General features: G+C 44.5%; 1 protein-coding gene across 10 annotated transcripts in view; it reads right to left on the bottom strand.

The window, feature by feature from the left end:
* The window catches only part of HEPH (hephaestin), a 41,520-nt gene that overhangs the window by 2,554 nt on the left and 12,395 nt on the right, over nt 1-26,571 (bottom strand). For 4 of the 10 annotated variants that reach the window (XM_015860041.3, XM_015860040.3, XM_085544394.1 and 1 more), the window contains 11 exons: nt 26,311-26,461; nt 25,619-25,831; nt 24,651-24,861; nt 24,240-24,379; nt 23,097-23,228; nt 22,070-22,176; nt 21,129-21,354; nt 19,582-19,721; nt 19,045-19,207; nt 18,649-18,681; nt 13,139-17,118 (listed from right to left, as the gene is read on the bottom strand). In XM_015860041.3, the coding sequence (XP_015715527.1) occupies nt 16,874-17,118; nt 18,649-18,681; nt 19,045-19,207; nt 19,582-19,721; nt 21,129-21,354; nt 22,070-22,176; nt 23,097-23,228; nt 24,240-24,379; nt 24,651-24,861; nt 25,619-25,831; nt 26,311-26,461 (1,761 nt within the window). In that variant the 3' untranslated portion in view covers nt 13,139-16,873. The other 6 variants (XR_014945057.1, XM_085544392.1, XM_032444556.2 and 3 more) reach the window with 6 other exon arrangements.

Below are 26,571 nucleotides of genomic sequence, written 5' to 3'. Positions count from 1 at the left end.
CATTTCTTTGTGCTGCTTTTAAATGTATGTGGAATTGCTAGTTCCCCTTATTGCCAGGTTTGTCTATGATTTTAGTGGGGAAAGGTATATTATTAGGGAAAACAACTGTAAGAACCAATCTCCAAAGGACAAGCACAACTGTATTCCAGAAAATTACTTTGAATTGGAGCAGAGTTCTGCATCTGACAGCAACAAACAAAGCTGAGCCAGACACAGGTCCCCTCATGCCCAGCTGCTCAGCGTGACCAATCAGAACAGGTTAAATGTCTTTTGCATCTGTTTTCCCACCAGCTTTTACCTCACACTGTTGAAAATTACAATGCTTGATGCCTCCAGAGCTGATAACTGTGCCTCAGGGCCAAATTCAGAAGGAATAAAAAAAAAAAAAAAAAAAGAAAGCCCTGCTACTGAGATCATCATTCTCTTCTGATCCAAAGCTGAGACTTGATGTTGGCTGCTCAGCCTTGCTGGGAGCACAGAATGCAGCTTACTCTGCATTTGGGGTGGACTGGCGCTGCCCTTGCCCCAGGTGATGCTGCACCAGGGTCCAGAAGGCAGGGCTGTGGACAGAGGTGCCTACAAGCTCATACACACATAGAGAATGTAGCAATTTCTATCTGCTTACTTCTCTGAAGAAATGGCATCAGCAAACAAAGGGAGAAGTGAATTGTATAATTGGAAGGTGCTGGTCTGCAAATGGAGTGGGAGGTGTACAGCTTGTTCAAGCAGTTGCTCCAAAGAGAACATCACTAACCAGTTTCAGGCCCTCTTCCTCAAGCTCTACTTTCCTTACAGAGGAACAACTTACCTGGAGGTGAACGGGTGCTGCACAGTTTTGATGCATTTGTTCAAAGTGAAAATAAAATCCTCTCTGTGAGGAGCAACGGGAAAGGAAGATGCTAAGACTGCCTATCTCCTCAAAGTAAGGTTTGAGCTTCTGTTCTCACCGCTATCCCACAAAGGAGTGAGTTTGTGGAGGGGGCAGAAGAGATGACTGGATGGATGCCATTATCTTGCATGCACACATAAGGTGACAAGTACAACTTCTTTTGCTGTGTTGAAGCAGCCCTCCCCTGGTGAAGGCACACAGACAGGTGAGAATCCAGAGCAGGGCCACAAAGGTGGTCAGAGGGCTGGAGCACCTCCCCTATGGGGACAGGCTGAGAAATCTGGGACTTTTCATCCACTCTAATTACTCTCCTGTTCACAAGGCTGTCGACACACTGGATGTGCCAGCACTGATTCCAGAAAAATAAAACTCCAGAAATATCTAATATGTTAAATATTGCAACCCACCACTGTATCAAATTATCATAACTTAAGCTTTTTTCCACTGCTTGTACAAAGTATTTTGATATTCCTCAGGTCTTTTGGTGGTACTGCTGTGGATGAGCAGGAGTAAAATCACATGATTGCCAATGTTACTGCTAACATCTCACTGTTCAGCTGGCTGTCACCTCCCTGGCACTGGGCTGTGATCACCAAATACATCTCATAGGTCCCAGCTCAGTGAATAGTTGGTAAGCCCCAGGATGGACAGACGCACTTCTCAGGACAGTCTGACACACTGCAGAGCTCTGGCACAGTGAGGGCATCCCTCCCTTGTGAGGCTGCTGCAGAAGATACCACCGTGGGCTGCCTCTCACAGGAGGCATCTTTTCCAAACAGCCAGGATTACAAAAGGAGTTATAGCTCTGAAGGATGAAGCATCAGATACACATCCCAAAATAGTCTGTAGGAAAAGAAATCACAAGGGACTTGAGAAAGAGGATAAGGGACACTCAGTACCACACCTGAGCTAAGCAATAAGTAAAAGTGAAAGAGAAGTTTGCTTTTCCTTCTTCCCCAACACTGTGGACTCATAGAGGAATGATCAGAATTCTCATTCACATTTATTTTTGTGCTACTACTGCACATTTTTCTTGTTCATCTCTGGGGTCATACCCTGTTAGGACGTGCAGAGAAATGTGGTCACTGGCCCTGAGGACCAGGGACGTGACAGGGACTCCTCATCCATACTGCAAGTCCACATGCACCAGTTTGCTGCCCCACTGTAGATCTGAAGCTGCACTAGATTAAAACTGCTTTGAAGTTTCTGAAATGACAGAAATCCTGCTTGATTTTACTAACAGCTATAAATATGCAAAAGGGAAAATAAAACACCTCCAAATTCCTTTACTAAGTGATGCACAAGGAAGAAATTGAAAGGAAGTGTGAAGTGAGAAGCTCTGAAACACTTCAGAGGGCTCCTGGGAGGCAGCTCAGCCTCATCCAGGTAGGGTTCATCTATTTTACAGATCATCCTACATCTCTTCTAGCCCAAACATCTCCCACTGGCATCCTTTAGTCCTTCTAATATTCCCAGCCTCTTTCAATGGCTTTTACTCTGAGATTTTTTCTTTCTTTCTTGAAATATTTGTGTTTCTGGGGTTAGTTTGAAACATTAATGACTGTTCCCACTGATATTCATTTATAATACAGAAAAAAAAAAGCCTTGCCTTCAAAGTCTTCTCATTTTCATCTGCATTCCATTCATTTCTCCTACAATAATCACAACAAATCCAGAATTTTCCAGTGCATTGTTTTCTCTCCTTAACTTCATTGTCACATCCATTGTAATCAGTAACATTCCAAGCTTTCAAGAACAAAACCCACACTACCGCTTCCTTGCAGTTTCAGATGCTCAAATCATGTTCCTGAATGATCTGTAAGTCCCTTATCTCCAAAAGCAGGGATAGAGACACTACATGCTCCATAATGGAAAAGTATAAAATGTTGATAATGGCAACATTAGCAGGCTGAGTCCTACCCCAAAATAGCTGTCTGTGCTCCAAATGACTCAACTGGCAAGCAGCATTGTTCATTTTGGTGCTCTGAAACCAGGCACCAGTAAGGGTCTGTTGGCTGGAAGCAGCCCAGCAGCATGCCTGCACCTCACACCTCTCCCTGCAGAAGTGTGTGCAGACCTGGCTGCTGGTAATTGGAGGTGGCTGCAGGAGGCTATTGACCTCTCAGCCTGGACCTATATGTCTCCATATGGAGGGGTCCGGGTGAATGCCACTGCTGTGCCTGTTTAAGGATTTTTTAACGACCCCCCACCTCCTGCTGATCCATTTCAGCGTGCAGCCAAATTATAGCTGCAGCGGCACAAAAAGATGTGCTACTATACAAGAATGAGCAAAAACCTCCTAAAATTGCTTTGTTATGCATAATTACACAGCTGCTGCCTCCTCTGTCCAACATCCAAACTTCCTGTTGCTTTCATGGATCCTGCTGCTTCTTTCTCCTTTGCTTTCTGGGGAGAAGTAAGCCGGACAGCTTAAATTAGATCCAGCTGTGCCAGCTGTATATCCATGAAAGCTTTCTCTTGGCTTCACACCTTTCTCCAAGCCCTCCTGGGAAACAGCCCTTTTTCTAAGGAGTTGCACGGATGGATTTTCTCCTCACTGTTCAGCTGGTGCATTGCCAGTAGCTTTATACTACCCAAAACCTTCACAAAAACAAGTTACACCTCTTATACTTGCCTTGGGACCAACAGGGAACAATCCTCCAAGTCCAGGGTCATTGGGTTGAGCAGCAAGGACCCATCAACCACCACATCTAGTTTGTGCTTGTTGTCCTCCGCCTCCCTGAAGTTCAAGCCTTCCCCAGGAAGTCACTTTGCTCCCTAAAACCTCTCTGGAAGTTCTCTGTAAACTCCTCGTAACATTTATTTGGACATTTTTAACAGTACTGTCAATTACTGGTGATCAGCAGAGCAGAAACATTTTAGCTTTGTTTTTCTGCCCAGCACACCAGTATCTGAGATCAGTGGCTTGTGAGTGAGTGAAGGAATAGCAGGTAGGCATCTGTGCTTCCCTACATCCCCCCAGCATGACTTACAAGTGGGAGTGCAAAGCGTCCCATACGTCCTCCAATCAAAGTAACTTGAAGAACTTCTTAATGTAAAATCTGCAGTGAATCAGTAGGGAGACTGCTCAGCAAGAGCTATTCTGAGCTCTGAACTGCACATTGCTCTGGAAGTACCTAACATGATAAAGACAAAAATGCAAAAATGTTCCTAAAAAATAGTTGAAAACTTTTTTTTTTTTTTTTTTTTCCTCTCCTTCTTCTTCTTCTTCTTCCTTTGGCTGTTTGAAAAACCAAGGCTTGAATCCCAGACAACAGGGCCCATTGGTGCAGTGAGGAACGTATTAAGGAAAGAAATTACTGAGTCAAACTGTCCGGAAGGTTTGGCTTTACAATGCAGCTTGTCAAGAACTCGTGTGCCTTTAGAAAAAGAATGAAGTTATTATAGTGTAATTCATTTCTTTAAAATTGGTGAATTTCAAATGGGAATGATGCTGCTGGGGAGGCAATCATCATGATAAGTAATTTCCTATAAGAGCTACAATTGTGTCTAGAAATTTAGAATGCTCTCAGCTTGGAAGAGAAGCTTGAAAGCAAGGAACTGCAGGATAGGATAAAGAAATTAAGCCTGATATTGCATTACACCTTCCCCAGCTCTCAGAATTTGTAGAGATAAAAGATCCTTGTGAAAGCTCCAGGATAGAAGGTTTCCAACACAGATGACAGTTTCCTACATTTTCTCTCTTCTGCTCTGTATTGCCATGGGTTATTTGGACTACAGAACTTCTCTTCAGACTGGGAGGACTCAATTAAACAAACGCAAGGCTCTCTTCTGATACCCTGCAGTTTCTTTGACCTTCAACAGATCACACAGCCCTGGCAAGAGTCCTGAAACCCACAATGAAAAAAAAGAGCTTCCAGGAACCAAAGATAACCTAAAAGTTTGAGAATCTTCTCCCCAGAGAAAGAGGAGAAAACCCAAAACGAGAAGCAGAGCAGAACCAGCAGCAGCCACTCACCTCCGAGAAAGCAGAACTGACTGCACAAAGCACCCCTCCCACCTTGCACCACCGCCAGAGCTCCTCAGGCTGCTGAAATAAAGGAGTCTGCTTTCAAAGAGCAACCCTGTGACTTACTGTGACAGCCTCCACTGCAACCCAAATGCATGAGGAGCTGATCATCTTAAAGTAAGATTTCTTTCACAAAACATTACCTTAATTATCATCTCCATATAACAAGCACCTGGGACTTTGTTAAATGTTTCAGAACGAGAACAGCTGTGATTATATTGACAACAACACAAGAGGCAGCCCTAGGAAAATAAATAAATAACAAAATTAGAATAAAATACAGGCTGTGCTGCTTTACTACTTCTCTATGCTGGCGCCAAGGAGATGGTGAATGGAAGAGGAACAATCTGCTGGAGAAACGTGGTTGATGTACGTGCTGTTCTATGTCACTTTCCTTCAGCTCAGCTGAGATGAAGGCTTTGTTGGAAGCACAGGCGTGGCTTATGTGGCTTCTCAGGAGCATAAAAAAAGATGCTGTTAAGAGACTAAGCTGAAATTTAGGAAAACACGCCTAATTTCTCAAAAGAAACTTGAGCTGAAAGGTTATTCCTGTCTTTAGTCCTACTTCTGATCTCTTTGAAGTGAATGGCAGTCTTCCTGTCTGTGTACTCCCAGAGTTTCCCAGAGTTTAGCAATATGAAAGATCAACAATAAAAATCTTGTTGGGAACAGGATGTCTCATTTTGTACGTTCAAAACAACAGCAGTCCTAACGCTGCCAAATAAGGTATTATGTAGCTCGCTACCAGTGCAGCTCTGTTGCACATAAATCTTGCCTGCAGGAGGTATTAGGAATTTTTAATCTGAAGCAAAGTAGCCCTGAATCACATCCAAACGTCTCCCAAGTTGGGCAGAGGTTTCTGCTTGTGATACTTTTTCTGATGCCCCTTCAGAAAACAGAGTAATGCTGAAACTACCCTGAGATTCTTGAATGAGAGTGGCTACAGATGCAGTTGTTATCAGCAGCACCATCTTAAACTGCTGAACCTCAGATGCTTGCACAGAATGTTTCTGTAATTAAATATTGGCTCTTTCTGAGTCACTTCAGAACATTTGCTGTGAGTCAACCTGAAAGAAAACAACAAGGCTCAGGAGCCTGCAAACAAAGGATGTCTTTTTCATCCCAATACCTTTGGTTGTGCCTTGATATATGTTGGAGGTTGCACCTCTAAAGCAAATGCTGACCACTGGAGCTGCTGGGAGGTAAAGCAGCAATAATGGTACCCTGATCAGCTGGCCGTGGTTTCAAGAAGATTGGAAGTTTCCTGAGTACATGGAAAAAAATAATGAAGGACAGTAATTCTGCACAAACATTTGGCTAAGGAAAATTATTTGGTTTTTGTGCCATTTCTGTTATAGTGAGTAAGCAGGCCAAGTGGCTTCAAAACCAGCCCTGAATTTCCAGGCTTCAGCTTGGCTAGTCTGTTACTAATTAGCAGCTTAGGGAATAGTGATTTTTCTTCCCTCTGTTTTTTACAGAACCAACTTCTCAGAGTTGAAACATACGACATGGAATGCTGGTGTCTGTTCTGAACACTTTGACACTAAAGAAACACATGTGTTGGAGTGTTTGTGAGGAGTGCTGGTGCAAAGCCAGATGTTTTGATAGTGTTTTGGGAAGGGCTGGATGGAGGTCATCCAGGGTTATTGCAGTGCTTGGATCTGAAGCACCAGGCTGAGGTAGTCTGCCACAAACTTCTACAGCAGGAGACGAGGTTGACACTTCCAGGGCAGCAGACATTGGCTTGGAGGCTGGGTGCAGATGTGACTGAAGGGATTTTGTGGATGACAAGTGGACAGAAAAGAGGTGGCTCCTCCTGCTCAGGATGGATTCTGCTTGGCAGTCATAGCATGGACCAGAATCATCTGTGACAGATGCCATTGGATGAGTTTCCCCAATTGTTATTTGGAGGGTCAATAACTACTTGTGAATGTTATGCAATCTGGTTGAGCATGTGGGGTGAACTGCAATTTGCTTTTGCATGTGTGTGTGTGCAGGCTGCTTAAGAAAAATAATGTATTTAATATTTATTTACTTATGAAACAAAAGTTATACTGAAAGAACATACCTGATCAGCGATTTTAGTTGATGATGCTCAGATGATAAATCAGATGATTTCCTCTGTACTACCCCAGCTCTGACATTATCAGCCTTGTAGGCTTTCCTTTGTCACCACATACACACCTCAGTGTCCAACATGTCAGCCTGTAGCTGTAAACATGAGGCACTCAGAACAGCACCTCACCAGAGACATGGTGAGAGGGCCACACTGGTGGAGAGGGAGAATATGAGACCTCTTTTCTCTGCCAGACTTGATTTTCTTTTAAATATTAAATAAGACAGAAAATACATGAAGGAAGGGGATAAAACAGCCATCTGTGGGATCATAGAATACATAAGGTTTGCAGCTTATCAGACTTCTTGCTTCTTTTTATCAAGATGCTTCCACTCAATGTGATGTGGGGGATCAGTGCTTGAGTTTCACTTGATTCCACAGGAAGAGCAAGTCAGGGAATACAGCAGACTCCATTATCTCTGTTCTGACATGTTTGCCTGGAGCTCAGAAATAGGATAAAGCAGTTTTTCTCTAGCGTACAATCCTCAATATTCCAGTTAATACAATGCTAAGTGTTATCTTTTTCCTTGATAACTGGGAACTATACACATAATGGCATGTTTTGACTAGCTGCAGGAATCTGTAACATCATCTTCCCCAAAGCACAATCTCACTTAAGTAGAAATAGTTTACACTTAAGAAGCGTAATGAATGCTCCCCACTCGCCTGTACTCGTCTGTAGGACTCCTCAGGTTGAATGGTAGGTGAGGAATTTGACTTTCCCAATCCATTCACCGCTGTCTGGCCACTTTCAAGGAGCCTTATAGTAGTTTTGATGGGGGAATCCTTGACTCTGTGCATGCATGGTTTGTCTTGGGTGAGAAAAATTAAAATCACTGCCTAAGAGATACCTAATCATTAACTCAGATGAACTGCAATTCAGGTCTGTGACTGTGGATCCTCCCTGCCTGTCAGGGCCCTTTCGGCTTTCATTCAGGAAATTCTCTGCTGCCTTTCTAAACTCTGCTCTGCAAACATAGCTAACCACGTTTAGTGGTGACTAACTGAGCAGTACTGTAATGCTTCAGTAGAGAACGAACAGGGAGGATCCTCATCACTGCTGATATGATGAAATCCCTCCCATCCCCATCCAGTTTAATAATTTATCTTTAGCCTGCAGAAAACCAGGTAATTACCTTCATCTTGTGGTCTAAGGAAAGACCTCAGGGAGGTGCCAACAAACATATGCAAACCCTTGGGCTTTCATCAGACTTTAAAATGCCTTATTTCCCTCACCCTTGAATGGTATTTTAAAGCATAATCTCCTGAGCGCTGTTTCAATTAGCTTATTTTGAGTAGAGCACTTATATCCACAGCTGGTCTCACAGGGGGTCCATAGAGCCTGTTTTGTGCAAGTTAGATGTGTCCAGATACAGTTTAGTATTATGATCATTCTTAATGCAATGGAATAGAAAATTCCAACTCCACAGTTAGCTTTTTATGGCAAGTATTTTGTATATTTCTGGTTTTACAGACAAGCAGTGTGAAATCTCAGCAGCTATCAGACTGTTCGGTGCTTGTCAGAGCATGTGCCTTGCAATCACAGCCCAATTACGCAGCCACAGCACCTGGAGATGCCATGGGCTGAGCAGGCAACACAAGCCATTGCTTTCTGAACTTCTAAAATACTTCTTAACAGTGAAGAAAGCTCATCTCTTGTTGCATAGCTCTTAGCAATAGGATTTATTTTTGACGTGCTCCTTTACCGAGTCACTCTTAGACTGAAAGGACTGAGAACAAGGCTCCCAGGCTTTGCTGAGCATTTATAAATGATGGTGGTTTCTGCATGGAGGGAAAGTGATGTAAAAGCAACCGCCAGAATACATATGTATGGCTTCCAGGTGAGCTGGTAAAGGCTCACAAGGCTTGCAAGGCAGTGAGGAATGTGGGGAAAGTGACTAATTATCTACACTGTAATGTGGGGGAGAGATAAAATGGGTGAGTGAATGAACTTGCAGCTTCAGCAATCCAATCTAGGTTTAAAACATTCCATTTCAGTAACAGTTAATAGCTGGGTATGGACTCAGTGCTTATCCATGTAGAGGTAACAAACTGCCTACTTTGCAGATAGGGGAATGAGAATCTATAACAGCAATAGTTGGGCAGCTGGTAAAATGTGGAGTAAAGGTTGTTGTATCGCCAATGAGTGGTAAAGCTCAACGACAACTTGAGCCAGACGTAAACACCCACAACGCGCCTGGCCCTTACATGTAACCAGTCTTGGTTGCTCAGGAAAACTCTTGTGTTGTGCAGGTATAAAAGGCTCTCAGCACCTACAGTGAAGGTCTTTTGTTCCATACCTCTTTCTCCACACCCACAATGGAGCTTGATGACCTCTTACAACAGTAGAAGAGTTCTACTGTAGAGTGGGATGGCACCGCTCAGAGCAAAGCACAGCCTGCCTGGGTGTGCAGGAACCAAGGAACGTCAGTCGGGCACTGGCAGATCTTTAGGTAGAAATTAATTAAATGTTTTCAGGTGATTATCACAGATGGTACCACAGTGCTCTGCAGAAACTCAGGGAGGCTGAATGTTATGGTTTTGCAATTTGGTTGGTGTTGGTATTCCACATCAGAACACCATGCCTAATAATGGGAGTAAAGGGGACAAGTTTTTTTTTTCTGTGGACTGCCTTAAATGGGCATGTGGGGTGGGGCACCGGAAGGGAAGTGGGGAAGGGGAGGGGGTCGCTGGCCTGGCTCCCTGCGAGGGGACAACGTGGTCGGAGCTTCCTGCCTTCCACAGCTCCATCGGTGAGATTGGGGACTTGGTATTCTCTTTGTTGAAACTCTCTTGTTGTTTAGCGTTATTAGGTTATTAAACTGCCGTTCGTTCTCGGATCACCTTTTTTCTCCTTCATTTTTTGTTAGACCCAATCGCAATCTCCCTTCCCTTCCCCTCTCCCGAAACGCACGTGGCCGGGCCGCGCCGTACAGTGCCGCTACAGAGAAGGGGGGAACTGTTGTTCCTGCTCCCCCGAGTTTGTTCCCACTGTCCCGGAGCGAGCTCTAGAGAGAACTCCATGACACTGATGATATTCCTGGCAATGCATGGCTCACTTGAGTGTGTAACACACATACGCTGCTGTTGGCCAAATCTGAGAGTGAGGCAGAGTACTCAAAAGCACTCCTGGAAGGAAACACTCTTTACAGCAGCACTGAAGGGCAGACAGTATTGCACTGTGCCTGCAGAGCTGGAGAGAGGACAGAAGCCACAGACCAACCAGAGGGGCTGCATGGAGCATTTGGGGATGTAATTATTATTGATGGGCAAAAGATGAGAAAATGTTTGATCTATGTATGCAAACTGGAATTTTGAAAATGTTGGGATTAAGAGCAAAGGCGCTGTCAAGAAAAGGCAACATTGCCTATTTTTATTTACATTCTTAGAAAATCATAAAGCTAGCCTTGTTGTAATCACTCAAAATTTGCTTCATTACAGACCCTTAGGTTATAGCATGCAGTAATTAACCATTATTTTAACTCAGCTGGTGCTTTGGGGTTTTCAACTCATTGTATTACCTTGTCTGAGCAGAATAATCCAAGACTCTTTTCCTCACAGCCCATCTGATTTTATTGTGAGCATTCCAGCCTGCCTTGATGCTTTAACACAGCTCAGCATGATGTCTTCCCTTCAGAGATTTATCCAAGTTTCCCAAATAGGCGCATTATGTGGCCACGGACTGCAGCCAGAATCCTTGTTGACAGTGATTGGATGCTATGATGGATGAGGGCCTCCTGGGAATGTGCTGGCTAATGAAACATAGCCATCGGTTTTATCAAACCTTTGTACAGCCTCACCCTCAGGAAATCACATAACTCAGCCGTGACAGCAGCAGCAGAGTTCTCAGAGGGCTGCTTATAAAACAACAGTTAAACCTGATATTTCTTACATCTACTATTTGAGATTTCACACAGAACTCTTCAGCTTGTAGAACATTTTTGTTCTTGGAAAAGAAGAGTGCCCATGAGGAAGGCATTTCAGAGCTGTGTACCTACAGCATCACTGAAAGCAGGAGAGTCGTGACTGCAGCATCAAGAGGCAGCTGTGCAGGTTGGCCATGAGCACAAGGGGCCCTGGCTAGGTCTGCCAGACCTGCAAGATGAGGGCCTCTACCAACTGCAGAGAGAGCCAAGAGCTATGAGCTGTTCCATGAAACAAAGCTTGCAGCCAAATACTTCTGCAGAGTGTAGAAAGACAGAAGGAGTCAGAGCAGTCAGAGGGGTTTGAGCTCTGGAGGAAGTGAAAGCTGCTGTGCTAAAGCAGAGCTTTGCTTTCAAGCACTCTGTGGCACTTTCTGTTTAGTGTCTTGATTCAGAACATAATACTGCAAGAGAAGGGACCAACTCCAGGCCAGGCCATGTGGTGGCAATTCCAGCCCAGGTAACTGCTCCTTGAGCTGCAGCACGTCAGGCCTTCTTCCATGGGTAATCTTTCGGTACGAAGACAAGCTGAAAGCTGTTCTTCTCCCACCTTGTGCCTTATTGTGGTTATTAGCATTTTATAATAGATGTGCTTTCTCTGTAAGTTACAGATGATGAGGAATTGGGTAAGTCTCCTGAAATGTATAGGAGTAAGAAATGGTAGGAAGAACTTGCAGAAAATGTTACTGATGGCTACTTCTTGAAACATCAGGTTCAGTCATAACTCGTAAAAAGAAATGAAACATTCCAGTAGCACCAGAATATCTTTGGAGACTTAAAGTAGAAGTTCCATTTCCCATTGTGAACAGCTCTTGAAAGAGATACCACAATTCTAACATAAAGCTGGCTCAGTTTTTTTTCAGAAATCTGAACTGGAATGCATATTTCAGTTCTACTGAGGCACCAAAGCAAGAACTTTCAGTCCAGAATTGCAGGTTGGCTTTTTTTAGGGGGGTTGGGAAGAAGTTACATCTTGAAAATGGTGGAGTATCCCAAGACACAGAACACCCCCACTCTGCTTTGTACACAGATGTTGTGTAACAGCCACAGCAAGGCAGAAGTTGGGAACTTTGCAGATGAAATCCTTCTGATGGGGTGGGATGCACTCCCACATACGGGGCTTGCAGGAACCTGGGAGCAAAGAGGACCCTCTCCATCACCAATACTTCAATAACATACGCTGTGCAAACATCCATTGGCTGCTGCTAGTTGTGCGTCCACAAACATATGTACATACATATGTACATACACTATGCCAAAGTTTAGGACAAACTGCAGATTAAAGAAAAAAGAAATGGAACTCTCCTTCCCAAGGTTTAAGAATGCAGAATAAAAGCCTTTCAAGAACACCAGAGGATTTGAGCAATGCCTACTGAGTAACAGATTTACTTTCCCCCAAATAGGAACAAATTAACAAACAAATTGATTTTGAAGACAGGTGGTAGTTGAATTTTAACACCATACATTCTAATTTCCTGTAAAAGCTGTCCATCAGTCACACACCCAGCCCTGCTGTTCTCCCATTGCCAGAATAACCTGCAACCAATTTCAACAGCAGTTTCTGAGACCAGCGTTTCAGCAAATGTGGTACCTTGGTTACACACATAGCTTCCCTCTTTCCCTTTCTTCCCTCTACAGCTTTATTTAACAAGAAAACAGTTCAGATGCACCTTTGCTCACTGAGGACATCGGGCTGCTCTGCACAGCCCATCTCCATGCTGCTGCCTTCCTTCCCTTCAGAGGCAGCTTCTCCATTAGCGCTGCAGAATGACCCTGGAGCCCAGCATGTGTTTTGATGGCAAAGCGGCTCTCTGCTTCACCAGTTCTTCACTCATTCTGCCTCTGCTGATCCCAGGAGGCTTCATTCTGCAAACAACAGCTTGGATCACAGAGGGGGACTGCAAAAAATTCCTTTGAACCAAAGCTGTAAGAAACACATCTCCATCTGCAGTCTGGTGGCAGCTTGAGGAGTCTGTGCATTACCTGCTGCAGATACCCAAGAAAAAAGCTTTCCTTGTAGGAAGGGCATACAGAACACCTAAACCAGCCTGGTGACAATAGGGCCTTCATTTGCACTAAACCAGGCACAAAAGCAGACAGAGGGACACAGGAGCAGCAGGAAATCAGACCCTGATAAAAAAGAAGTCAGCTATGCAATCCGAAAATGACAACAAACAAACGAGGAATCCAGGTTTGTTTTATTTACATGGTATAAAGTTACTTTTGTCTGTCTGAAAAGCTGCATAAATTCACGTTCACTTCAGCATCAGGGTTCATTTCTATACCAAGAATCACAAACTCATCTCAGAACAAAAGCTGTGCAAGGCAGTGCTCAGTGACTCACAGTGCCAGGCACTGCTGCCTGCACTCTGCCAGTCACATCCACACCTCAGGCACTGAGCACCTCTGCAATGGGTGAAACTCTTCTCCAGAGATGCAGATGGGTGTGGGAGGGCTGCTGGTAGGGGAGCTGCCCAGGAGGCCACAGGGCTGAGCCTAGCGCTAAGCTGGTACTGCTCACCAGGCACCCTCTGGGCTCTGCAGGTGCTGACAGCCCAGCAACATCTCCAGAAGCAACAGCTCAAAGAGGTTGCCATCATTATCCTGGTGATTCCAACACAATGCAAGAGGGAGCAAAGGCAAGAGGTAGTGGGCTTACACTGTTCCTGTGATCTGCTGGGCCAACAAAATTATATCCACAGCAAACAGTCTGCATGGTGTATACATATTACAAAGCTGTTGCACATTAAGCCATGCATTATGTAATTCAGAGCCCAAGACTATGCTACACGTGAAAGATTCAGGCAATTACCAATGTTATTCTATTTCTACAGCATGCCTTGGGTTAACTTGACTTTAACTGTTATGTTTTGAGGAAACAAAACAAAAAAACAAGACAACCTCTTGTGCTTCCATGTGCAAATGCTGAAGGCTTTTTGACTTGTGTATATCATCTCATCTTTACAGCATAAGTGGGAGCATAAAGGAAAGCGGGCTGGAACACAGCAGCAATGGTGCTCCCACTAAGTGCAGCAGGTTGATTATGCTCATTACTGAGCATGATGGCAGCACTAATAGAGGGCTTTTCGTTTCAGCCTTGTTGCAAACATCCACTTGCTGCCATGTAAATGAGTAACCCAGCTTTGCAGTCACCTATGACAGCCTGGGAGGGAGTTGGTGACTATATAGGTGAGTGGGCCTGTAGATGAACATCTGAGAAGGTTACCAAAACTGACTGGAGCCCAGGAAGAGCTGTAGACAAAGTACTGCTGTAAGCAAATAAAATGGGAAGCATCAGCAGCTCCTTATGCATATCCCACAAGAGAAACCCATCAAAAATGAGCTCTTCTATAAAGATAAAAATGTTCTGTACTTACAATGGCACTACAGAGTGAAGCAGGGTGTTTTGTTAGTTTCCTTTAGCATTAAGTTATCTAAACACACAGATGCTTGCGCCCCCAGGTTTATTGCCTCGGCTCAGCACAGAGCAACTGCACTTCACACCTGTCCTCACTTTTAGAGGTATCACAGATGCACATCACACCAGATCCTGCTTCAGGTTGAACCACAAGGGTCACCCACACCTTCCTCCGACAATCACAGAAAGAAAGAGACAATCACAGGACACTTTTAGAATATTTTTAAAGAGTTCAGAAATCATTAAGTATTACACTTTGCTAAACTGGGAGTACAATGAAAAGAGGAGTGCCATGCCCATCCCACTGCGTGCCCTGGAGCAGCAGTGCTGCCTCTTATGATCTCTTCAAGCCGAGGTGACTCCTTGGTGGCCATCTGTGCATCAGGGGTGAGCAGAAAGAACATGCCGTCGGGTGCTCATAAGAAGTCATGCTGCCAACGCAAACATTTGTTCACAGGCTGCAGGCAGCTCACAGACACCAGAACAGTGAAACACCTTCTCCTCCACACACTCACATCAGCTAGCAGAACCAACTCCTGATATGAGGCAGTACTGAAGTCACTGATAAACTGTTTGTCACAGCTGTCCCCCCTCCAAAGCTTTGTCCTGTCTTGTCCAACCAGAAGTGCCACTCAGTGAGGCTCCCTCCACAGCCTGGGCTGAGAACAGAGCTGGAGAGGAGACCTCCAGCAGCATCCCATCAACCCAAACCCAGCATCACACTGGAGAAACCCTGTCAGCCTGCTGGGTAAGGAACACACAGGATGTGAAGGATCCTGCTCCAACCCCCATATTCCCCTGCTTCACAGCCAGCACTGAAACCTAAATGAAGAACTCTAGATGAAGAACTGAAGAAAAGATGGCTTCCTCCTTTCTGTTTTAAGATGAATACATTTAAAACAACTTTTTCTCTCAGTGCAAGGAGATAATATTTATCTGTTTCTTTTTCCAACAAAGTGGGGGGTAAACGAAAGTTTCCTGCCCAATTCTCACTCCTGATGACAGAGCTAAAATCTGCCCAAGAGTGGGAAGCCTGTAGCAGCAGCAGCTGAACTGGGGCTGACAATGAGCAGAGCGCTCATGTTCAGAGCGCTCAACAGCCCTCCAGCTCCTAACCAGGCTTAATGAACTATAATGAAAGGAAATTAATGAACTTTCTCCACATTTGCCAAAAGAAAGAGCAGCTGGACCAAGTATGAATTGAGCATGATTAAGAACATCATAACCACCACTCTAAATAAAAGAGTGATATACCTAAACAGCCCACAGTAGTTCCTTGTCATTGGAGCTACTCAGCTAGCTCTGCTTTAATTGCCACTGAAAGATACCCAGAAAGGATTTTTCTACCTTCTCCAATTTAAGACAAGGGACAGAATTACGTAAGCACAGACGCACACAGGGACTCAGCAGAGCAGGCAGACAGTCATGCACACAAAGCAGCTCATTGCCACACAGGGCAGTGTGACCGTGGGAGGACAGGAATTGCTTGATGGCAGACACAGGGCCTCGGGACTGCCAGTGCTGTGCCAACCCACATGCCAGCAGTGCTTGCTCCTGGCAGTCCCCATGGCACACATCCCCTTGGGTGAGTGCAGGCACTGAAGCTGCAGCCTCTTCCAGAGCTGTCACAGCAGCACGCTACTGACTCTCTGTGGGTGGGAGCACTCCCACACTTCCGTCCCAGGCACAAACCTCAGGTCACACTGCACTGAGCCCTTGTCTCAGGTTGTGGCAGCAGCTGAACCGAGAAAACTTCAGGGAAATGTATGAGAGCAAACCACAACATAGAACACCACAGCAGCCTTGATCCTGCTGCAGAGGAGCTGTATGGATGTTGGGGTGCAGCACTTCACCAGCAGAACTGTGGCACAGGGAAGTCACCAGACGCTGTGCAGCACAGGGAAGCTTTGCCTCCCAGCACAAGACACCTGTGCTCAGAACACACTGCACAGGATGCTGCGCAAGGATGCATCAGCAACACTGATTGTGAGGCACAGCTGTTGCCATGCTCCCCAATGCAGCTCTCAGACACTGTGACATGCTTTGCGCCCTGAATTTATGTCTGTCCAATTATTCATCAAAAGACAGCAATCCAACTCTAGATTAACATTTTGTCTACTGCGTTCTTACTTGATTCATCAGGAAAAAAAAATCCACATATTAAGTTAACCTGGGGGGATGGGGGAAATAATGGCTCACAGTTTGGTTATGAGACAATGCCCAGCTCAGCTCTGGCAATGGAGTAAAACTGAATGTGGTCCAAGAGCTTCAGCTGAAGACCGTATCTGTTCCGGACAGAATAGGGAAATTCTTTCTTTTCTTATGGAAGAGAAGTATTTTAAAAGGACCTTTCACTCCCATTGTTTGCCTCCATTCAGTTGAAAAGGTCCCCTTTCTTGGCTCCTAGAAGCCCATCGTGCAATGGAAGTGATGCCCTGAAGTCTTTGCTGCAGACAATGCTCACAACGCAGACACAGCCAGAGTTCACACGGGGCTGTTATAGCCCTGAGTTCTTTTTCGACATGAGTTTGAACCCATCATCCAGAATAGACCTCCGGTTGCGCCTCAGCTTCCTTTGCCTCTGGAGGTAGATGACGAACCCCAGGAGGAAGGCAGCAATTAGGAGGAGGACCAATCCTGCGATGGCTAGAATAATGACTGCAGCTTCTACTTGCCCAAGAGGCAACTTAGATCCAAAAAGCCTGACCTTCTGGGCATCATCCTCATCCTCAGGTTGTGCCCCTGAGAGGGGAAAAAAAAGAAGCTGTATTATTTCCCACTCTGGCACTGAAAGGTTCTGAGAAATATTGAAAAAGAACAAAAGAATGACCCAACACAAAGCAAGCTAAAGAAGACCATCAACCCAACAGACCTACATCACTCAGGTCAGAAATTTGAGAATAAATGGTTTCTTTCCTACTCTACCCCATGCCAGCATGTCTCACTGCTCTTCCAGCCCTATCAGTTAATCACTGCTAAGCTGCTCATGAGGAAGGCAGTCAGAAGTTGTGCAAAAGAGCAGTGACTGAGCTAGGAAAAGAACTGAGATGTGAACACACATCTGGACTGGGGCTCCTGCAAGGTCTCCACTCTGCTCCAGACTGCCCCCACAAATGGCTTCTGCTGCTGTGCAAGCGCCCACTTCTCAGCCATGCCAGCAGTGAATTGCTTCACATGCTGAGCTCTTATGCTTCTGTGGTGAAACAGCAGAAACTCCTTGAGAAAGGCAGCTATTGGCATGGACAGCAACCCTCAGCCAAGGTTCTCACTTCATGAGCATACATAAGCTGATGCTCAAGTAAATACAAAAACAAGTTACTTAAATATCATTACACTACTGCTGTCGAAACTGCATTTCCTACTTCTCTTCTTCACACCCATTCTGACTGAGGAAAACATTGTTGAAAAAGCAGAATTATCAGTACATAGACTGAAGCTTTATAGATAGATAGTTGTATTTTCAGCCATTGAAGCTGTCCCTGAAACCAGGTCAGCTGGATTTATTGAAAGCAGCTGAGAAATATAAGAGTAGTTGTAAAGAGATGGGGGAAAAAACAAAGCACCACCGTGAACTTTTCCGAATGTTACCTCCAGCAAACTGAAAAAGGGGAAAAAAATTAAAAATAAAAAAAAAAGAGAGAGAGAGAAGAGTTGTCTACTACTTTCCTTTTCCTCTTAAAAACACCTTAAAGACTGACAGCATGTGCTTAAACTCTTTCCTTGTGAGTAAGACAAGAAGGAAGTTGAGCCTGTTGGTGTACCCATTGTGACTAGGCTGGAGAGATTTCATGTGAACATTCCCTCAACCATACAGCCACTGACAGTCCAAGAAAGGAAAAGATCCCCACGAGTTTCAATTGAAAGGAATAAGAAAAATCACCTCCTTCACAGCATCCTCTCTTACAATTCCTTTGAATCTCTGCTTGTATGATAAATTCATGTGGAAGCAAAGCAGGGTATGAGGCCACCGAGTTTTTGACCTGACATGGCCAAACAAGCCCAGGCATCTTATTTTTATCATCAGAGCACAGATACTTAAGAAATAGCTAAATTATCTTGAATAACTAAATTAACTGGAATGTCCCTATTAGTCATCAGTAGCCAAATGTTAGGCTAACGCTGCCCAGTCTGGCTGATGAGGCTGTATATGGTGTTTGTGCTCCCCCCTTCTCCCCTCATTCTAGCACAAATCTAGGTCTCCATACTGACAAGAGATCTCTAATCCTTTGCCTCACACACAGACACTACTTGGCAGTGGAATCCACACATTACCTTCATCATAGTTCAGAACTGCAGGCACTGGCTCTGAAAGGAAACAAGAAGTGGGTGACAAAGTGTTGGGCTGAACAAAATGAGTCCAGAAGGCAGGCCTGACTTACCAAGAACAAATGACTAGCTGATGGTTGAACCCTGCTTCCCAAACTCAAGCTAAAATAAATCTTATAATAATACTCTATGCAAAGTAAACTCCAGAAACCAATTTGTTATTACCTCCAGCTGCAGGTATTACCATATTCAAAGGGAATGTCTTAATGGCAATTATCTGCTCAATTAACTAGCTGCTTGTGGTACAAAAGAGCTCCTAAATGTGATTCAAACAGAATTTAGCAGCATTAATAGAAATTGCTGTTACATGTTTGATGGTATTAAGTAGTGATTATTTCTTACCTTGTCTGGGCAAGACTTGGAAGAGTATCTCCATGCCAGCATGAATATGATCAGACACATGGCAGTGAAGCAGCCACGTACCAGGGTTCCCAGCCAGCATCTCCACCATTTCAAAGGTGCCAGGAAAGAGATCCACAACATCTGCTCTGTAGCTTTTGCCATTCTGTGAAAGAGAAAGGAGTCTAAGCATGCATCTGCATGCACCTCTGGGAAAACATCTCTAGAATTCTGTCAGCTTCACTAGAGACCACTTCAATGCTACTACAGTTTATTAAAGCTCTACAGAACATTACAAAGAATAGCTCCCAAGGCTGTAGCTGGGAAAGCAAATCCAATGCAGTAATGCCTAAGCCAAAGAAGCATAAGTTAGACATTTCAGCTAAAAAACAGAGGCTCAGCCTGTCAAGTCTAGGCATGTAATACCACATTCCTCTCCTAGTTGTGCACTGTTCCTGTGAACCATTCAAGAAGTTCAAGTCAGAGTTACGCAAATCCAACATATCAGTGGTCATTTTATTATCAGTAGGATCTTCTTACCTTGTATATGAAGGTCTCAGCATGAAAATGGACCGTGTGGATATCAATCTCCTGCCCCATTCCCAGCAGGTACCAGTTCACCCACTCTCCTTCAAACATAGTCAGCCCTGGCAGGTTTGCATAGAGCCTCCCGTTGATTGCTGGGCAGTGAATAACACATGGAAAGTAAAAAAGACTATTATTGGAATGGTAAAGACAGTGAACCACCTTAGAGGAAGAAAATGCAGGACAAGTGAGATGCTTCAAAGCTCATCTAGGAACCAGAGAATCAGCATTTCACAACTTCCATACAACACTGTCCAAAAAGTTTGGCAGTCTCTCTACAGACAAACTACATATTCATTCTGTTAACAGATACAGAAGATACAGCCTGCATCTAAAGCCATACTGTAATCTATCCCAAATAAATCTATAAAAAAATTACTTGCTGAAAACCCAGAGCTTGGCTTAAAACAAGGGACACACACACAAATACAACTTAGAAACATTTACTTGCTGAATGACAACAGGTAATTTCTGCCAACAGGAACCCTGTTATTCATTATGTGTTCTGCTGCCTGCACACATTATGTACTAATCATCTGGAGAAAAAGAAATAAATCACTACATGGTGGGACCTAATTTCATAATTGACATAGCAAGAAGGAATCATGCATTAACTGCAAATGCAGAAAAGAAACCAAAACAGCAAGTGAGCTGAATGAGGGATGTAGGGCAACTGCCATGCTCACATGACAGTGGAGAGAAAAACACTGGAAGAGATCTAATCTGAAAACAGAACCTCCCATGTTTTACTCTCAGATCTGCCATGGGCACTTTCTGCAGCCCAAAGCAAGCATTCAACTTCAGTGTGTTGCTTTACTAGCTACGACATTGGGCTGACAATTGTGACAGACATTAGTATTTGGAGATGCTTTATATTGCCTGTATAAAATCAGTAGTAATAATGCACACAACACAATTCTGCTGTTCTCATCTCTGCAGTTGCCTAGGGGCTGGTTTTGCTGAGAATACTTTAGGTGGAGAAGCAGATACAGTAAGTAGGGAATCATAGGTAACACAGTTTTAGAGGAAATCTGTTATTTCTGCTGTAGTAGGGATAGCTTTTCATAATCAGCTAAGAGAACCAGTCTGATTGCAGTCACACAGCCTGGCCAATTCATTTGACATATTCTAATGGTCCCAGGATGAATTGAATGAAATCAGCATGACACATTCATTTAACATTTAATGTTACCTGTCCAGAGTCACAAAACACATTAGCTATTAGCATCTCTGGCTAATATCTTGCTATTTCTACTGAGAATGACAATCATAATGATGAGCCTTCATTGGAGCTCAGAGTTCTGTGGCATATGTCCTACAATACTGGGAACAACAGTTTTACATTGTTTGTGCCACCAACTGAAGGAAAAGGGTGAGGGAATTCACCAGAAGTCAGGCTTTTGTTTCCTGGGCCTTTTTGACTGCTTATAGAGGTCAGAGAGTCAATACCAACCCCACACAGACAGTGACAGCTGGGTGCCTAGGAGCCCCGCCAGCATTACCATGCATTTTGTTGCTTTCCACAAACTTCTCATCCAGCAGGTCAGTATCCTTGTGACTTCCACTGCTGTAACGTTGCATGTTCTCCTCTAAGTACCAGGACTGATTTTCATCAAAAACCAGGAACAGCAGAGCAAACTCTCTCTTTACATCCTTCCTGATCCCATCAGCTTGCAGCACCCCTTTCCTGCAGACCTTCAGGGGTCCGATCAGACCGCTGTACATATCCTAATCCAAAGGAAGGGGGAAAAAAAAAAAATCTGAGCTCTCCATCCTTCAGCAACTGTTCCCTGCATCACACCCCACTTACACTGGGCTGCTGTGTATGTGCTCTCATTGGTAACAATAAACAATCTGAGCACAACAACAGAGACTACACATACTCTTATGAGTGCAAATCAAAAAGTCAAATGTGAATGGTATCAAAATAATCCCCATTCTAAGGCTGCAAAGACATCCAGAACTTGAAAGGAAAAACCTATTATCTCTAGCTTGAATGCAATGCTTTACTGCAGTATCACGCAGGTTGTTTCCCCTGAAATCAGTGTTAGAACAGCAGATCTCATCAAAGCTCAGAATTTCCCTATCTTATCCACCCAGCCTAAATGTGGACAATTTCTGCCTTCCTGAATTAAACTTCTCACCAACAGAAAAGAGAACTCACTGGGAGATGTTCTCACATCCTGCAAATAAGCAGTGGAAGGTAAATTTCAGCATGACACGAAATTCTTTTATGTAGGTTTGCATTAGGAAAACAGTCACAAATAGCAGAGCAGATTTAGAGGATCTCGTCTCCCAAGAGAATGATAGATATGCCAAGTAGATGGTTTTTCTGTCTTTCACCTGGACCAATTCCTAAAACATACTCAAATTGCATTGTTTTCTACATGGGACAATAACTGGTCTAACCATGCTTTTCTAGTTTTAGCTTCTTGTATTTTACCTTCACTGGGTCTACTGTGGAGTAGTAAATCCAAGGGACACAGGCTGAATCATCGGGCCCCGGACCAGACCTCTCAGGAATTTCCCATTGGTATGTCACTATGTCACCTGAGGACAGAAGCACCATTAGCACCACTGTGATAAATGCAGTCATCAACTTTGTGAATAGCAGCACAGCAGAACAAGAACAAAAGACTGCCTTGTGTCAGAATTACAACCCATTCTGTTGGATGTTGCATCACTCACAGGTGCTGAAAGGAAGGATGGAAGCTCCCTTCTAAACAAAGCAGAGGGGTGATGAGGTACACACTAACTAGAATTGGCACAACTCAGTCTCATCTGCCATGTTTAAGACGAGACCAGATCAAGGGAACTCTGCCCTTCTTCAGCACCAGTGGCATCTGAGATGATCTTTTACCTCTTTGAAGTTTATGATTCTCACATACCTTTCTAAGATTAACATTTTGCTTACTAGCAATGTATCTCAAAGACGGGGCCCAACTGGAATCCTGTTTGTTACAGAGACAGCCTTATCTGATGAAAATACTACTTGAAGGGGACAAAAAATTACATAAATGGATATCTGGACCATGAACCAAATCTCAGATGCATCCTGGAAAGCAGCTGTGCACATTACAACAAGGACAGACCATGAAGAAGGGCAGGCCTCCCCCCCATCACAGGCCATCAGACTGGGGCTGCCAGGTCAGCAACTGAGCTGAGAATGGCGATCAGCCACTTTCTTGCAGACAGACCATGCTCAGAATTGTGGACAAGGCCATACAGAAAACATACACTGCATTTATCCCAAAGTCTGAGCAGAAACACAAAAACTCCCCCAGGCTGCTCACATAAGTGACAGCCACAAAAAACACTGTGAACCTGAAAGATCAGTCATTGCTCTGTTCCAGTCCTCTATGAGGAGAAAACAAGTACATCTAAGCCTGTTTAAAGAAACAACCTAGCTGTAGGCTCAAATTGCTTCCTGACTTTGTGCAGGAATAAGGCTGGAGAACACTGTGACTTACCAGGATGTGCTATTTGTGGCTGTCCTGTCTGCCTTTCCAGCACCCCATGGGCATGAATGGAGTAGGGTCGTGAAGCATTATTCTTGAATACAACGTTGAGAATCTCTCCCACTTCTGCCCACAGAAAAGGACCTGAAAATTGTAATAATGCACTCTAAGACCAGGAGATATGATAGTTCATGCTAAGATTATTCTCCACTTTTCTCATCTTCTCCCCAGAAATATTCCCTTATAATACATATGATGCTCCCCTCACTCTTCAGTACTGCAGTTCTACCACCAGAAGAGAGAACTCCCCCCTGTGGCGCATGTGGTAGAAGTGCCGCTCTGCTACACAGAGGCTCGAATCCCAGGGGCTGGACTCGATGATCTCTAAGGTCCCTTCCAACCCGCACGAGACTATGATACTATGATATGATGAACTGGAGAAAAGTCCCAGTTCAACAAAAAGTGAGTTTCACAGTGAGGGAAATGAAGGCAGTTACATATTTCAGCTGTACCCCATCTGAACAGGCCTTAATTTCTGAATACTGCTATACCAAATTTCACAACACTTTTGTCATCCGATGCTTTGGTTTCAAAAAGAAAAAACAATAACAGCAGGTAATCCTCAATATGGCCTGACAGCATCGCAGATCAGATCTGCAGTCTATTTCAAATGGCACACACTGCCTCAGCTTTTCTGTCCTGCTACCACCTGCAGTCCTGGGTTCATAAAAGAAATGTCTCCACAGACTTCTATTAATGCTGCAGTGTGTTTCTCCATTTCTCAAGGCCTGCATGCTTTTACCCCCCCCTTCAGAAACCTTTCCTACCTACAGATTTTCACCTATATCTTCTCTGACTGGTCCACAGAAAATAAGTTGTTCCATAGAGAAATGAAGATGTGAAAAATGCTTTGCTTCAGGCATGGTAGAAAACTGGCAGCAAATGCAGGCATGAGAACCCAGCTCTCTACTAGAAGCTGTACTTAGAACCCTCTTTATTGCTTTCTCCAAACCTGGCAGATCTGGACAGAGATGCTCTGGATTTCTCCTTGCTGCCACACACAGCAGACACCCAGGCATACAGGAGGCCTTCAGGTTACAGCTGTTAGCCAAGCACCACCTGTGTGAATGGAAGACCCTCTGCACATTTCCTTACCTAGTATCCCCAGGTGTTCGTCACCATTTATCCTGGCCTTAGGGGTCTGGAAAGTCCCATCTATGTATTCCCTGTAAACAGCTTTCTTATACCTGGAGCCAATCAGTCCATCCTTATTGCTCAAAAATATATCGGCATAGCTGAGAAGTGAAAAACAAGCACTTTGTTACTCAAATGCTCACAAGGCACAGGCAGCGAGACCGTGGTACAGAGCTCAGCAGCTAACAGGTTTCCCAGAGATCTGCTTCAGCCACAAAGGCTGGCAGTGACACCTGGGCTATGCCACCAGTGCCTGCAGCACTGGGTACATGCCATAGCATAGCACCATATCACATGTGGCCAAGATACTAACAGATCTGACTGAGGTCTATTGAAAAACCTTGCCCAGGGTTCCCCAGCTCAGGGCTGTACCTCTCTGCAGAGTGGTTGTGCCGCTCCCTCTCCCAGCTCCGGTCCGGTGCGTAGTCCCACTCCACCTCCTCTGCCACTACATAGTATGTGCGCACTGCTCTGTATGGAAGGGCAGGAGATAGAGCCCTCCTGTTGCAATTGGAAACCGAGTACTGCTCCCTCATTCCATCTTGGTAATGATTGCTCGTCTGGCAGTAGATCTCAAAAGTCCCTGCAGAAGGCAGCATAAACAGGACATCAGTTACTTCAAAGATCCCAGGAAGCAGTGCTTCCCACACAGTGTGTGACACTGCTGATACTGGTATGCGTGTTGTGCTTATCTGAGTGTTGCCATAGGCTGAGATTAAAAGGGGTTGACAGAGAAACCAATAAGGAATGACACAAAGTTCCACATAAAAGTTACTCCAGGAGGCCATCTTACAACAAGCAGCTTATTAGATGTGAAGAAACCAAGGATGTGACAACCATGCTACCATGCTGGTTAAGCAAGAGATCTAGCCCATAAAAGCTGAAGGGGAGGAGACAAGCAGCAGCTGAGGCCATCATAGTGAGATGGAGAGGTAGCACTGTGTGCTCAACTCCCAGACTGGGAAGACACAGGCCTGTTATTCTGAACCTCTACACATCATGACAACTCCACTATTTTCTTCTGAATGGTTCAGCTGCATGTTTCTATGGATCATAGGCAGCAGCATCCATTAGAACTATAATAACAAATACTAATTAGGAAGTGGCAGCTTAGAGCTTCAATCGGGGATAATGGGACAAGATCCTGCATCTCCTGTTCTTCTCCAGAATCAGGTGCAATGACAAGAGCTTTGAGCTTGTAAATAGGGCCAAACAAAATGTAATGCACAGCTCAGTCTGTAATACACATGATTTCACACTGTGCTAATGAACCAGCCGCAGTAACAACTGTTACAGCTGGAGACTTTTCCTGATGCTGAGTTAAATGTGCAGACTCTTACCCTTGTTGTCAGGTTGCATAAAGGCAGTAGCAAATGTGTGGGGAAATAGGTTGGCTGAATCCTTCCGCATACCATTCATCTGTATAGTATTTCCCTGAAACACAGCTCTATGTACATCTGCTTCACTGCCCAATCCCAGAAGGTGCCAGGATACATTATCTCCTTCACATATATCCAGCCCAGGCAAGTTACCAAACATAAATCCATTGATGGCTGCAAAGGAGAAAACAATTCACTCTCTGGTATATATCAGCCAGGATGTTTATTCTGTGCATCTACCTGGATAAGGTAGTGTGCCCCGGTGGCAGAAGTGGTAGGAATGCCGCGTTGCAACACCGGAGGCCCTGGGTTCGAATCCTCCCTGTGGCGCAAGTGGTAGAAGTGCCGCTCTGCTACACAGGAGGGTCGAATCCCAGGGGCTTGGACTCGATGATCTCTAAGGTCCCTTCCAACCCGCACGAGACTGTGATACGATGATATGATACTATGATAAGGTGAGCATACCACTGGACAGACTTTGAGACAACAGCGCTTCTCATCCCATATATATCCCACCCACTCTCTGGCCTTGCTTAATTTCAGGCCAGCACAACACACAGCCACTCCAGCTTCCCAGCTCAGACTTCAGGTAAGAACTGAGCCATGTTTGGCAGGTTCACTCCTGCTGCCCACAGAACAGCATCAGGCCATACCATGCATCCTGTTCGATTCCTCAAAGCCATCATCCTTTTTCAGAGAAGTCTCTTCCATCCTCAAATAGTACTTTATGTTTGCACTTAAATACCAGCTGAGGTTCTCATCAAACACACTGAAGAGAAGGTAAAATTCTTTGTCGATACCTTTCTAAGATACAATCACAATGATGGCTGTTAATTTTTAAAGTGTATCCATTAACTGCTCTTACAGACCAAACTGTTTTGTTTAGCTCTTATTTTTCCCCTTCTCTTGCAACT

Source organism: Coturnix japonica, chromosome 4 (assembly GCF_054131305.1).
Source record: "Coturnix japonica strain WE chromosome 4, WE-NBRP24, whole genome shotgun sequence".
NCBI classification, from domain to species: domain Eukaryota; kingdom Metazoa; phylum Chordata; class Aves; order Galliformes; family Phasianidae; genus Coturnix; species Coturnix japonica.
The sequence above is the reverse complement of the archived record's forward strand: the minus strand, read 5'-3'. Positions and strand labels throughout refer to the sequence as shown.